Genomic DNA, 14983 nt, shown 5'->3' on the forward strand with positions numbered 1-14983 from the left:
CTCATTGTGTCAAATTCATCTGTTGTCTCTACTGTTCTCCCAACTCCACTAATCACTTGGAGCTCTTTGACTTCCTCTCTTTGCAACTTGACTTTCTCTAGTCCAACTTTCCTAACAGTGAGGTAATTTTCCTTGGTGATTTTAATGTTCACAACTCCAGCTGGCTTCCGTTTTCTAGTCACATCGACCCAGCTGGTCGAGATGCTGAGGCTTTTGCAATTACTAATGATCTTGCAAAGATTGTTCATTTACCTACAAGAATACCGGACAATCCTAATCATACAGCCAATACGCTTGATCTTTTTCTCACAAACAACCCTTCTAAGTACAAGGTTGAAGTGAGAGGTCCTTTAGGCACTTCAGATCACAACTTGGTGATTGTCTCTTCTCCAATGGAACCTTTATCTCATGGCTATTCCCAACCTCGTATTGTTTGGCATTACAAGAATGCAAAATGGGATGACCTGCGAGACTTCTTTTCTTCTTTTACTTGGTCTGATTACTGTTTCAAAACTTCTGATGTCAATGTTTGCTCAGATCGTGTCAGTGAAATTATTCTTGCAGGAATGGAATCCTTTATCCCACACTCCACTTTAAAATCTCGTCCTTTATCTAAACCTTGGTTTTCCAATAAATGTGCTAAGGCTGTCCAAGAGAAGAACGTTGCATATCGTAATTGGCTTGTTTCTAATTCTTCAGTTTCATTTTCTGCCTACACCAAAGCTCGCAACAATTGTAAAGCAGTTATTAACCAGTCCAAACTACAGTTTGAACAGGCTAAGAGTAAAAAACTTGCTTCTTGCCCTAATGGTAGCCGAGCATACTGGTCTCTTGCCAAAGCTTTGGCCACAACTTTTGCCCATCTCTGCTCCCACCTGTCCAAACCAGATGGCTCTGTTGTCACTTCAGCCAAGGATAAAGCTGACCTGCTAGCATCCCATTTTTCTTTCAACTCATGCATTAATGATCTTGGTAAAATACCTCCCACTATTCCCAACACGCTCCATTCAATGCCTCCTGTGGTCTTCCGTTAAAAGGATGTCAGAAGGATTTTGATGAACCTTGATGCTAAGAAAGCTCCAGGTCCCGATGGTATTTCTCCACTTCTTCTCAAAACCTGTGCTCCTGAACTTACTCCTATTCTTTGCCGCCTTTTTTCACTTTCTTATTCCAAAGGTGTTTTTCCTTCTGCTTGGAAATTTGCTCATATCCACCAGTTCCTAAAAACGGTGACAAATCCCTCCCATCCAATTATCGTCCCATTGCAATTACTTCTACTCTTTCTAAAGTAATGGAGAAATCAATTAACCGCCAAGTTTTAAACTACCTAGAAACCTTCCGTCTGATCAACGATCGCCAGTATGGATTCCATCAGTATCGATCCACTGGTGATATCCTGGCTTATGTTACCCATTTATGGACTAATTCAATGGAAAGGTTCGGTGAAACACAAGTAATTGCTCTTGACATCTCAAAGGCTTTCGATCGTGTTTGGTATAAATGTCTTCTAAACAAGCTTCCATCTTATGGTTTGCCAACTGTTTTTAGTAATTGGTTATCCAGTTTTCTCTCTGATCGCTCACTGAGGGTGATGGTAGATGGTTCTCTGTCTTCTAACTTCTCCACTAATGCTGCTGTCCCCCAAGGTTCAGTTCTTTCCCCCACTCTTTTCCTCTTGTATATTAATGACCTTCTTCCATTGACTGGAAATCCTATCCGTAGTTTTGCCAATGATAGCACATTGCATTCAACTTTCCATTTTGAGAAACCTTGTCCTGCTCAATCAGCTTCAACTTCTTGAAAATCTGCTACCAATTCCTTAAGTGCCGATCTTCAGGTAATTCTCCAGTGGGGCAAAGACAACTTAGTTGATTTCAACTCTTCTAAAACTCAGTCTTGTCTTATATCTCGCAAAAAGGATTCTTCTGCTTCTATGCTTATCTTTAGTGACACTCCGATTTCTAGGCAAAATGATATATCTCTTTTGGGGATTACCCTGACTTCTAATCTCTCTTGGCACAAGCACATTACAAATATTGCTTCTTCTGCATCTAAAAAACTTGGTTTTCTCTTTCGCTCTCGGCGTTACTTTTCTTCCAAACAGCTGCTCACTCTGTATAAATCGCAAATCCGCCCTACCATGGAATATTGTTCCCACATCTGGGGTTGTGCCCCCAAAACCTCTCTCAGGTTTCTTGATTCCATTCAGAAGAGGGCAGTTAGGTTAATTAATGACTCATCTCTAACAGAGTCTCTGCACTCGCTGTCTCATAGACATACTGTTTCTGCTGCATGCCTCTTCTACAGATATTTCCGTGGGCACTATTCTTTTGAATTAGCTTCTATAATTCCTGCTCTCTCTTTCAAAACAGTCCGAACACGTGCTGCCACCAGCCAACATCCACTTACTGTCCAACTTCAAACTCAGAGAACCAACTTTTCATCTTCCTTGTTTATTCATTCAACTGCCGTTTTCTGGAACAATCTTCCTTCATACGTATTTCCTGAAGACTACAGTCTACAGAAGTTTAAGTCCAATGTCAACAAATATCTTCTTTCGTCTTCTCAACCTCCAACCCAAGCACGGTACTAAGTACTATAGGTACTAACACCTCTCGTGTTTGGGGTTTACATAAAAAAAATATATATATATATATATATATATATATATATAAGTTGTTGTGTTCTGGTTGAGAGAGGGGTTCATGCACTTCAGCATTTAGGCTATGTATTCGAGACATGCTTCTATGGCAACGCATATTGCAGTATGGTGGACAGGGTTAAGCCAGCGAAGGACACTAGGTCTTGCTGAGCTATACACTGGTGCGCCATAGGCAAGCTTTGATCTTATTAAGGCTCTGTATAATCGTAACATGGTAACTCAATCAGCTCCCCACTTAGTTGCTGAGAGAACCCATGTGATATTTAGCTTTTGCTGACAGGATGTTCTTAGTTTTTTATATACTCTAAAAAGGTTAAGTTTATGATCTAATGTGATTCCTAAGAACCGTATGCTGGGATGAACTGCTGTTGGTTGGTGATTCAGTTGTAGTTCCGGATGTGAGTGAAGTTTACGCTGGCGGCAAAATGTATGCACAACGTTTCATGCAGACAGAGTTGAAATCCCTTAGTTTGTGTCCTTGAAATGATCTTAGTTATTGCCCATTGTAACTGTCTTTCAACAGTATTCATGTTTTTTGCATGATACGAAATGCAAAGGTCACCTACAAATAGTGCTGTATCAATAGTGTTTGGAATCTGTTCGGCAATGGTGTTTATTGCAATTATAAGAAGTGTAGCACTGAGTACAGAGTCTTGGGGAACTCCTTGTAAGAACACTTAGGATAATCGGGGATTTTGAAAATCGGGAGATGACGCCGAAGTCCATGGTGATATGATTTGAGGAGTATTCCATACTTCCACATGGAATCGTAAGCTTTACTGATATCAAAACACACCATGACATGATGTTCCAATCTAAGGAATGCATTTCTGATAGAGTTCTCAAGTCTTACTAGTATATCTAGTGTTGATCTGTTTTTTCAGATTCCATATTGTGCAGAATGTAGGAGATTAAAGTTTTGTAGGTACCATATCAGTCGACGGTTTATCATCTTTTCAAGAATTTTTCAGAGGCAACTTGTCAAGGCAGTGGGTCTATAGCTAGTAGGGTTTGTTGGGTCCCTTCCTAGTTTAAGGAAGGCAAGGACTGTAGCATGGTGCCATTTTTTAAGGAATGTATCTGCTAGGTAAAGTCTACTGAGCAGATCAACGAGTGACAGTAATGATTCAGTACTTAGTTTCTGTATCATCAAGTAGTGAATATTATTTTGTCCTATAGCACTGCATCTATATGTTGCTAGATCTCTACGTAGTTCGTGGAGAGTAAATGGTAGGTTGTATTGTTCATTCTTTTTAGACGAAAAGTTTAATTTTTGTTTTTCTGTATTTCTTTTACATATTCTGAAGGCTGGTGTGTAAATTTCTGTTGATGCTTTGGCAAAAGTTTCCCCTAAGATATTAGCAATTTCAACAAGGTCAGAAATGTTCTGTCCCCTCCATTCCATGATAGGCACAGGAGTCATCTGATGTTTACCTGATTTTTCTGATTATTTTCCAAATTTTATTTGTAGGGGTGTCTTGATTGATCATTGAAGTAAAGTGGATCCAACTTGCCTTTTTATTATATCGTCTAATGTACCTTGCTCTTGAGCATTTATACTAGATAAGAATTTCTGTAGTTGGACTGCGGCGAAGGAATTCCACGCTTTATTTTGCTCTTTTTTAGCTGACTGGCATTCATTACTCCACCAGATTTTTGGGTATATCGGCAATTTTGAAAAGGATTTTGGTATACTGTGTTCTGTGGCATGTAATATTGTTTTTATGACATATTCAACTGCTTCATCAGTTGGGGATTCTTGAATTATTTTTGGGTCAAATATAGCTAGTTTTTTTATACATCTGCCAATTTGTTTTATCAGTGAGCCACTGCAGAATTTTAGAAGGATGATAAGAGTGCTTATTTAGTAATTCAATTAGTATGGGAAAATGATCATTATCAGTGGATCATTATTTACTGACCACTTTAGAATTGGATATAGGGCTGCTGAACAGATGGACAAATCTATTGCAGTATTTGTTCCAGAAGGAAGGTGAACATATGTAGGTGACCCGTCATTTAGAAGAAGGTTGTTATCATCTAAACATTTTTTCAATTTGTTTTCCTCTTTGATCAATGTTGCTGTTGCCCCATAGTATGTGATAACCATTTAAATCTCCTAGAATGAGGAAAGGTGTAGTGAGTAGAGCTATGAGATTATCTAGATAATTTTGATGAAAGCTACATGAATGTACAAAGAGCAAATTGTAATGTGGATATTAGCAACTACACGGACTGCTGCTGCCTCAAGGGGAGAGTTCAGTAAAACATGCTTGGCAGGAACGTGTGGGTTTACTAAAACAGCTACACCACCATGTGCAGTATTTTGATGGGTTCTGTCTTTGTTAAAAATATATATAATACTGAGAGACAGTTTTGGTGTATCTTGAGGTTTTAAATGTCTCTTGAAGGCACAGACATATTGTCATATATTTAGAGGTACGATCATATACGTCATCAATATTGGCACAGAAATCACGACAATTCCAATGAATTATTGTGTTAATTTGTTTCTTGTTAGGCTTTCAGAACATTTTCGTGTTGTTGAAGTTCTCTGATTTTCGCTCTTGTTTTTATCTTTTTTTTTGGAAAGTAAGGTTTTTCCGTGTCCATGTCTTCTTCAACAAAAATTTCTATTACACCATCTTGCAGATTTTTCATTAATATACATTTCTTTTTGATGTCTGGTAGTTTTAATTGGTTTTTCTTTGCATTCTTGGCCCGGAGAATGTAGTATTTTGCATGGTATGGATATTGGTGTATTGACTCCTTGAGTTTGGGTTGCACTGTACAGGGTTTGAAGTAATTTGAGAAAAACTCTTTCAGGGAAACTGATAATTCATTTTGCGTTGCTGTTGACTGATATTTTTTGGTAATTTGGGCGTACGTAGATCTGTTTGGAAGGGTTGGTGGTGAGATGATCTGCTTTGCCTCTTGATAGGAAACATTGTCTGTTTTTCACTTCTGAATAAGTTTTTTGTTTTTCCAGCATTTACATGTTCTAGTATAGGTAGGGTGGCCCTATTTACAGTTTGGGCATATTGGTTGAGGGGCAGTACAGGCTTTGCAGGCATGTTCTACTGAACAGCACTTTGCACAAGTAGGGGTTCCCTGGCAAGTTGTCTGAGAATGTCCGTACTTTTGACATCGGAAACACCATAGCGGATTTGGAATATATGGCTTGACATTGCATACCAAATATACGGCCTTAATGGATGTTGGACGATGCGATGTTTAAATGTCAATATAAGATTTCGTGTGGGGGTCAAGATTGCCATCTTTTCTGGTGGAGATTCTCTTCACTTGAATAACACCTTATTTTTTAAGTTCTAGCATCTCTTCTTCAAAGGAGTTCAGTGATCTGTGGGGTGTCACAGTTACTTGTAGTCCTGCAAAGAGTTTAAGGCTCAAAAGTTGCTCTGAATGTTTAGCATTAGAGATCTCGATGAGGATTCCTCCTGACCTCAGTCATTTTACAGACTTGGAAGATCCAACTCTACTTTCTAATTCCTTTTGGACTCTAAAAGGTGAGAGTTTGCCAATAGCATTTTCACCAGTTGAGTGGATAATTAAGAAAGTTGGAATAGGATAATTCTCTGCCTCAATTTTCTGGCATTTGGCAATTCCTGCATTAGAACTGTCTTTCATTTTGGATGTCTGGGGTGCATCTGGCAGCCCAGATAAGTCAGAGTTTGATTTACTCACGACGTGCTCTTTTTGGCCCTGGGAGATTGTCTTTTTCTCCCAGATTACTAGCCCCACCATGTGAAGGCAAGAGTGGTGCCACCTAGTGACCCAAGCGAAGAAGAAAGGGTTAGTATCAACTAAAAATTTAAAAAAGGGGGTTAAAGAAAGGGGATTTTCCTTTCTAAGTTATATTATTTGAATAAATCTATTTAATTCTAATACTCAGAGTTAACGGACTTGCAAAACATATTTACAGCGAAGCGTACCAGCTAATCACTATGAAAAGGCGCTGCGGTCACTAATATCGCTTGGAAATCGGGGCCGAGGATAAAGATCTTTCTCCAGATTATTCTGGGGTCAGTGTTTCTGCAGATGGTAGAAGTGAATTGAATCCACGCATCCTGTTTTGCTTTCCTACGAATTCGCCATGCTTCGGCTTTCAGTTGTTTATAATTTATAAGGTTCTCCATTGTAACATTTCAGAAAAAACGTTCCAAGCTTTTTTTTTTTTTTTTTTTTTCTTTTGGCAAGAAAGCAATCTCTTGTCACCAACCATTATATCTTTGTTTGGTAATACTTAATTTTGGTATTTCGGTGGTAGCAGCTCCAAGTAGTAGTTCTATTATATGCTAGTGGCATTTTAAAAGATGCAGTAAGGATCAAATGGTTATCAAATTGGATTGTATTAGAAAACAGTTCCCAGTTTGCTCGGTAAAATTCCATATAATTTGTTTGTTGAAGGCATAGTCGGTATCTGTCTTTTTTTTTTTTTTTTTTTTTTATGAAATCCCCAAACACGAAAGGTAACAAAACCTATAGTACTTAGTACCGTGCATGGGTTGAAGGAGAAGTATGGGGGGAGGGGGATGCCAGAAACTTTGCTCTAGAGACTAAACATGGGTTTTGCCACTTCAACCCTCCAATAAGCAAGGTGGTGGTATTGCACCGGTTGACGAGGGTCATCTACCACCTATCTGATTTTGCTTATTATGGGAAAGTGATCACTGTTGTGAAGGTCAGTTAATACTGTCCACTCAAGGCTAGGATAAATGGATGAGGAACATACGGACAGATCAAGAGCAGAGTTGATCCTGTAGTAGGCAGGTGGATATATGTGTATACAACAGTATTCAGCAAGGCTAAATGATGATTATCGAGTATGGTTTCGATCATCCGCCCTCTACGATCCATGTTCGAGGAACACCACAAAGGATGATGAGCATTTAGATCCCCTAGAAGGCATACAGGGTGAGGCAGTTGATTTAGTAAATCATCCAGTTTTGCAGTGGAACATGAAACTGTTTGGTGGAATATAAATGGACAAAAGAGTGAGAGTAATGTCAAGAACAATGCAATCAGCTACTGCTTCTAGAGTGGTGTAAAGCTGGATAGGTTTGGATGAAACGTTTCTACAAACTAAAATGGCTACTCTTTCTCTTGCCGGAGATTCAGAACATCTGTCCCGTCTGTACAGAGCAGTGATTTTCGAACTTTTTTTAATAACGGCACCCCAAAGTAATTTATTTTATTTTGTGGCATCCCTACTGAACTTTCTGGCTGTTACATCCAATTTTCTCTGTGTATGTGTGTATATATATATATATATATATATATATATATAAAATATTAAAAAAATGTTATATGATAGTTATTACAATAATATAACTAAAAACAAATTACAATTCATAATACAAATTATATTTATATAATTTGTATTATGAATTATACAGGGTGTTTCAGTTAAACGTTTCAGAACTTCTAAGAGGGGCAGGGTACATCCTGACAACTCGAAATCATATAGCAATGTGGGGTCGGAAATGCTTTCCTGAAGCGGTATTGTACACAGAAGTCGTCGTGCAGCACAGATTCGATTTTCGGTCAATGTATGGGCCAGTATTACGGGAGATCACCTCATCGGACCTTACCTGTTACCGTGTCATCTAACCGGACCTATCTACTTGATCTTTCTGCAGCAAGTATTGCCACAACTTTTGAGAGATGAACAGATTTCTGCATCGACGCAACAGACAATGTAGTTCCAACACGATGGAGCCCCTGCCCATTATAGCGGAGATGTTCGTAACTACCTGGATGTCATATTTGGTCAACAGTGGATCGGACGTGGTGGTCCCGTGCGTTGGCCTGCTCGGTCACCCGACCTATCATGTCTTGATTTTTATTTCTGGGGTCATATGAAATCGCTAGTTTATGACACCCCTGTTGACAATGCTGAGGAGCTGGTTGCAAGAATCGCAGTAGCTGCCGAAGAAATTCGAAATTCGCCTGGAGTATTCCAGAATGTTCGGATGTCCATGCGTCGGAGATGTGAGGCGTGCATTGTAGCCCGTGGAAGAAACTTCGAACACTTACTTTAATCCATGTACCTTTTGCTTCTTTTCATGTATTATTAAAACGATTTCTCACTTACGGTCTCTTTTCTTTATGGTGCTTCTGTGTACAACACCGCTTCAGGAAAGCATTTCCGACCCCACATTGCTATATGATTTCGAGTTGTCAGGATGTACCCTACCCCTCTTAGAAGTTCTGAAACGTTTAACTGAAACACCCTGTATATATACAGCAGGCCCCCGTTATAACGCGGTTCACTTTACGCTGATTCGCTATAATGCTGTTCTTATATTATAACCCGTATCTGACTATAAAGCTGTCACAGATCACTATAACACTCTTTTACAGATTGCATCTTTGGCATCGAAATAGTTTCATTTGATGGAGTCGATAGCTTGAAAATGAATACCAAAACAGCATTAAAACGTTTCCCACGCCGACTTGAGAAATTTTCCCACGCTCAGTGAAATTTTCTGGCACGCTAAATTAATTGCAGTACATGACTTGTTACGTAATTCCGAGATCAACATTTTAAAAAATGATCAAGTATATTGCTTGTAATATTTGCGTTATATGCATTTATCCGAAGTCTAGTCATCACTCAGTACAGTATTAGACATCATGCATAACGGAAGTTTACTTGAACATTGTATCGTAATTAATGCAACCAACGCAGTTACATTTTCGAAGAGTTAATAATGGCCGATAAGAATGAAAAAGCAACAACATCTGGGCGCAGTACGAAGACTATAGATGTAAAAAAAGACTGAGTTTCAAAAATTAAATTAGACGTTTTGAAGCGAATCGATTCTGGTCAACGACAAGCGGATGTGTGCCATAATTTAGGACATGCAAGTTTAACTAAGAACAATTATAAAAAAATAAAAAATTAATTTTAGCAGTGGGAAAGATAGCTGTTCCACTGCAAGCAACTAGGGCTAGGCCGACTATTAGGATTGAAATGGAAAAACTAATTTTATTGAAGATAATATCCAATGCAGAATTCAGTTAAGTTAAATATTATAAAAGAGAGAGAGAGAGATTAGCCAATATGATGATCTGAAGAAAACTCACCTAAAAAAAAAAAAAAAAATGTGGAACCATTTAAAACTGGTAAGGGCTGGTTGAATAGATTTAAAATCCAGGGAAAAGCCGCAAGTGCAGATGAAGGAGCCGAAACTTTCAAAAAAGAACTTGTTAAAATTATTGAAGAGGGGTATTATGTGTTATACTTCTCAACAAGTTTTTAACATAGATGAAGCAGAACTTTTGTGGAAACGAATGCCTAAAAGAAGTTTCATATTGAAAGGAAAAAAAAAAAAAAAAAAAAACATGCCAGATTTCAAAGCAGGGAAGGATCAGTTGACTTTATTATTGGGTGGTAACGGTGTGAGTGATTTAAAATTAATACCCCTTTTAGTTTATTTGGAAGAGGGCCAAAGTTCAACCCAAAATCGACACATTTTTCATGATTAAATTCATCAATTAAATTCATGATTTTAATTGGAATTTTAAGTTTAATTTTGATACATAAGTAGTTACCACATAATTATATACCTATGTAATGCAGAATATTTTATATGTACAAATATTTGAATATTAAATATTTTGACTGACATTTGTGCATCTTTTGACTACCATTTATTATTGATTAGGAAATATCCTATGGCACCGACCGCAACTTACAAATACATATTTTTTTTTTTTTTTTTTTTTTTTTTGGTAGTTGTTGGCGCATCGGCTTCTGTGGCCATAATGCACCTCCCAAGGTTTTTGTAGTACTTTGATCCAAGTCCTAGGCGGGAATCGAACCCGCGACCTTTAGGTTGCCAGGCAGGCACTTTACCCACCCGGCTGGCACAAATACATATGTTACCTTATGGGAATGTGGTGCTCGCTTAGCGCGGATTCACTTAGCGCTCTGTTTTTCCGGAATGAATTATCAGCATTAAGCGGGGGTTACCTATATATATATAATAATTTTATTCTTTATATAGAAGTACTAAATAAACATCAATTATAGATCACTACAAAATTAAAAAGATACCATACACCTTTTTATAATGAAATAAACATATAAATTAAAAAAATATAAGTTTAAGTAACTTAAACCCAAATTACACAGCTCCCCTGGAATGCTGTTGCAGCACCCTATTTGAAAACCACTGGTATAGAGTATACCTTGAGAAGTGTGGAGTATCATTTGATGATAAATATGTTTCCTGTAGACAAACACTTACAGGATTATGCTGGTGCATCATATATTTTAATTCATCTAAATTGCTTCTTATGCATCTACAATTCCACTGAATGATTTTCTACATTATTTGGTTTAGGTTAGGTGGATTGGTCTGACCTTTTTGTTTTCCCTCAATCCTGTTTATATTTCTCTCATTTGGGAAAAACTGGATGAGCAATATCCATCTCGTCATCAGCATGTTGTAGGAGAACTGCATCTTCATTATCCTTCTTTTCATCAATTTCCATAGTTCGATCAGCTTAAGATTTGTGTCTTTCTCCTTTGTTAATGTTCCTGACTTGGGAGCATTGTCTTGTTGTGGCTTGGATGGTTTTGTATTAGTAAAATTTGATATACTCTTGGTCTTTGTTCCTGTCAATGTCTCACCATCAGTGAGAATGGATCTGGCCCATTGGGCAAGAGATAATTTTGGAGGAATTGAAATATAAATCTGTGCTGAAATCTTTAGTGTTTTTAACTGCATTAGAGTATCATTTGGAAGCCATCTCATTTAATATCTGTTTTCATGCTCCTTGGTATGAGACATTTTTCTCTACCTTGTACTTCAGTATTTTCTTACCCATCTTTCGCTCTCGGCATTACTTTTCTTCCAAACAGCTGCTCACTCTGTATAAATCGCAAATCCGCCCTGCCATGGAATATTGTTCCCACATCTGGGGTGGTGCCCCCAAAACCTCTCTCAGGCTTCTTGATTCCATTCAGAAGAGGGCAGTTAGGTTAATTAATGATTCATCTTTAACAAAGTCTCTCCACTCGCTGTCTCATAGACGTACTGTTTCTGCTGCATGCCTCTTCTACAGATACTTCCATGGGCACTATTCTTCTGAATTGGCTTCTATAATTCCTGCTCTCTTTCAAAACAGTCCGAACACATGCCGCCACCAGCCAACATCCATTTACTGTCCAACTTCAAACTCACAAAACCAACTTTTCATCTTCCTCGTTTATTCATTTAACTGCCATTTTCTTGAACAATCTTCCTTCATATGTATTTCCTGAAAATTACAGTCTAGAAGTTCAAGTCCAATGTCAACAAATATCTTCTTTCGTCTTCTCAATCTCCAACCCAAGCACGGAACTAAGTACTATAGGTTCTAATACCTCTCGTGTTTGGGGTTTACATAAAAAAAAAAAAAAAAAAAAAATCTTCCATGATTTACAAGTTCTAGATTATGCTGGATGAGCACCCAGGCAGTTGGGACACTGGTGTTACTGCTCCACATTCAGTTTGGGAGTGGTCCGGAGAGCCACATGAGAGGCAAATGGCCTTTCCTTGACATGCTGTTTGAGAATGACCATACTTCAGGCATTTAAAACATCTGAGTGGATTTGGAATGTATGGTTGGATCTTACAGGAAAGGTAGCCAGCTTTAAGTGATGCAGGGAGTTCGGATGACATTTCTTGTGGGTAAGGACACCATCTTGTTTGGTCATAATTATTTTAGCATCAATGACATGTTGTGCCTTAAGTTCTTCAGCAATTTCATCCACGGGAACATTAAGGCCCCATTCCGAAATGACCCCTTTTGAGGTGTTTAAATTTCTGTGTGGGGTTACAGAAATGGGAAGGCCTCCAAAGGTTGTCTGCTTCAGGAGCTGCCTAGATTGATTTGAGTTCGATGATTCTACAAGGAGATCTCCTGAGTGAAGTCGTTTAACCATTTTAGGAGTACCTGCTACAGCCTCCATGCTTTTCTGCACAAGAAATGGAATTAAGCTGTTAAGAGGTTTCATTGATAAAAAAAAGAGGATTTTTTTTATTAGAAAAGAGCACTAGGGAATATATTAATTGGAAGGAAAGGGGAGGAGTAAAGTGGTGGGTGAGAGTAAGATGCACTCACTGAGCGAGTGAGCGAGAGAGAAGATATTATTATTCATAAAATAATGCCTATTATTTTCTCTTGTAAATATTTATATATTTATGTAGTATTTACAGTACAAAGGCCAGGAGCGGGAGTGCAGTAGCGCACGCTCTTTGAGTAGACCGGGGTTCAAGTCCCTGTCTGCTGAATACAGTCGATCTGCCAACCCGCACTAGACCAGCGTGGCAGATTATGGTCCATTTTCCCTCAGCATGAATTGCTGAGGAGGCTTCCACCCTGCAGTGGGTTGATAATGGCTGCACTTTACCTTTTTACAGTACAAAAAATAAGACAAAAAAATTAATAAATTGTAGGAATATTTTGAGTTAATATTTTTAATTTCAGGCAAGCTTGTAAACAAAAAATGCTCAATAAAAAAAATTTCTAGCTAAGTGAACAGATTTTATATTAAGATATGGTCATCAAAGACAAAGAAAGATAATTTATTCTATAGAAAAACCATTTGCTTTTGACATGATTTCCTAATCCATATTAAATATGATTTCCTAATACATAACCAATGTTTTGAAATGTTTAACTGTAAAAACAGAAATAACAGTGATAAAACTTACTTTCCAAAATTCTGAATATACCATGGTGGCAAAAGAGAGCAAAGGATCATTAATATCATCCAATCTTAATGGAATTCTTGTAAATTTCAAAAACTGTAATCCGTAAGTCTTTAATAATGAATAACCAAGTGGATATTCGCTGATGCGTGTGAATATCGTCAGCCAAGCCATCTGATAAAAAGTCCTAAAATGAAAAAAGGATTAAGTTATACTTAAACTATTACTAATGTACATTAAACATCTTCAAAATCAAAACAATAAATCTATTCTTCAAATAATTTTGAACACTTTTATATATTAAAATCAAAAATTTGTAATGGAAAAAGTGGAATGTAATTTTACATGTTTATAAATATCTACAGATAAAGAAGCATATCTATTATTTCATCAGCATTTCTTCAATATTAGAATGGCCAAATGTTGCGGAGTTGTTCATCTGCAAAATATTACTTTTTCACAAAGTCATGGATATCATGCTTCAAAGTCAACTTTAGAGACAGTCCTGAATGAAGATTTTAACCCAAAATCAGCAAATATCTATTAATTTTTTCTTTGTACACTAAAATCAGTTGATTAGCTGTTAAAACACTTTTTTTTCTAAATGATGAGCAGAATATGTTTTATAAATAACACACTACAAGATTCCAAAAATTCTAAATATACCAATAAGGCTGCTGTTTGTCTGCATTAACTAAAGAATCAAACCTGATTTCTTGGTCATATTTCAATATATACACAGTTTAATGTGGATGATTGCAAGTCACATGCTGAAAATTTGAGTTATTATAACTTTTTTTTTTTTTTAGTATGCAGTAAACTTTAAAATCTGGCACTTTCAGAGATCAAGAGGTGCCAGGTTTTAAAATTTTCTGGATTTATGAGAGGTATAGGTAGTTTCAGAAAAACACATTTCAGTAAATATTAATATCATTATAGTAATAGTCATATAGTGCAAGGAAGCCACAAGATGAGCAGATAAGAAAATACAAATTGTTTTCTTCTTAACCTTTAAATATTCTCAATTCTAGTATTCTTCTACAAATAATAACCAAATAGTTTGTTTAGAAAATTTTTTCCCAAAGGTGAGTTTCCCTCCCACTCATTCCAATCAGTCTGGGGCAGATTGAAGTCACCCATAATAAGACTCTTGTCATTTTCTTCACAATCTTGTGGTGTGTGTGAGTTAGTTGCTTCCAACTAACTCACACACACACCCCTTGAAGTTATTTAGGCTTGTTTTCCTACCCTCAGAACATCTTGTCTACATCGGCTGCTGTGGCACCAAACAAGAATTCTTGAGGTGAGCACAAGCATTACTTTGACCATATCATCAGATAAACTCAGATCTATATTACCCCTCTCTTCCCCCCAACTAGTAGTTTTCTTGAACCCTTAAGATATCCTCAATGATACTGGCAAAAATCCTTGAAACACTTTTGTTCAAATGAATTTCATTCAAATTAAGCCTAACAACTGAACTTATTTACATTAACATTTATAATGATTAAAAGGTGGTCCTGTGTTTATAAATATATAGTTAAATTTGTTAAATGTAAATAAACACGTTAGTTAATGAACACAGTACATTGCA

General features: G+C 37.2%; 1 protein-coding gene across 1 annotated transcript in view; it reads right to left on the minus strand.

Annotated features, from left to right (window-relative positions):
• LOC150077269 (uncharacterized) overlaps nt 1-14983 on the minus strand; it is a 114975-nt gene that overhangs the window by 10343 nt on the left and 89649 nt on the right. Inside the window, exon 5 of the mRNA XM_090386294.1 lies at nt 13393-13576. Coding sequence (XP_090242420.1) covers nt 13393-13576 — 184 coding nt within the window. The remainder of the gene's footprint in view (nt 1-13392; nt 13577-14983) is intronic.

This window comes from Mastigoproctus giganteus, chromosome 12 (assembly GCF_048544385.1).
Source record: "Mastigoproctus giganteus isolate SK-2022 chromosome 12, ASM4854438v1, whole genome shotgun sequence".
In the NCBI taxonomy this organism is placed as follows: Eukaryota; Metazoa; Arthropoda; class Arachnida; order Uropygi; family Thelyphonidae; genus Mastigoproctus; species Mastigoproctus giganteus.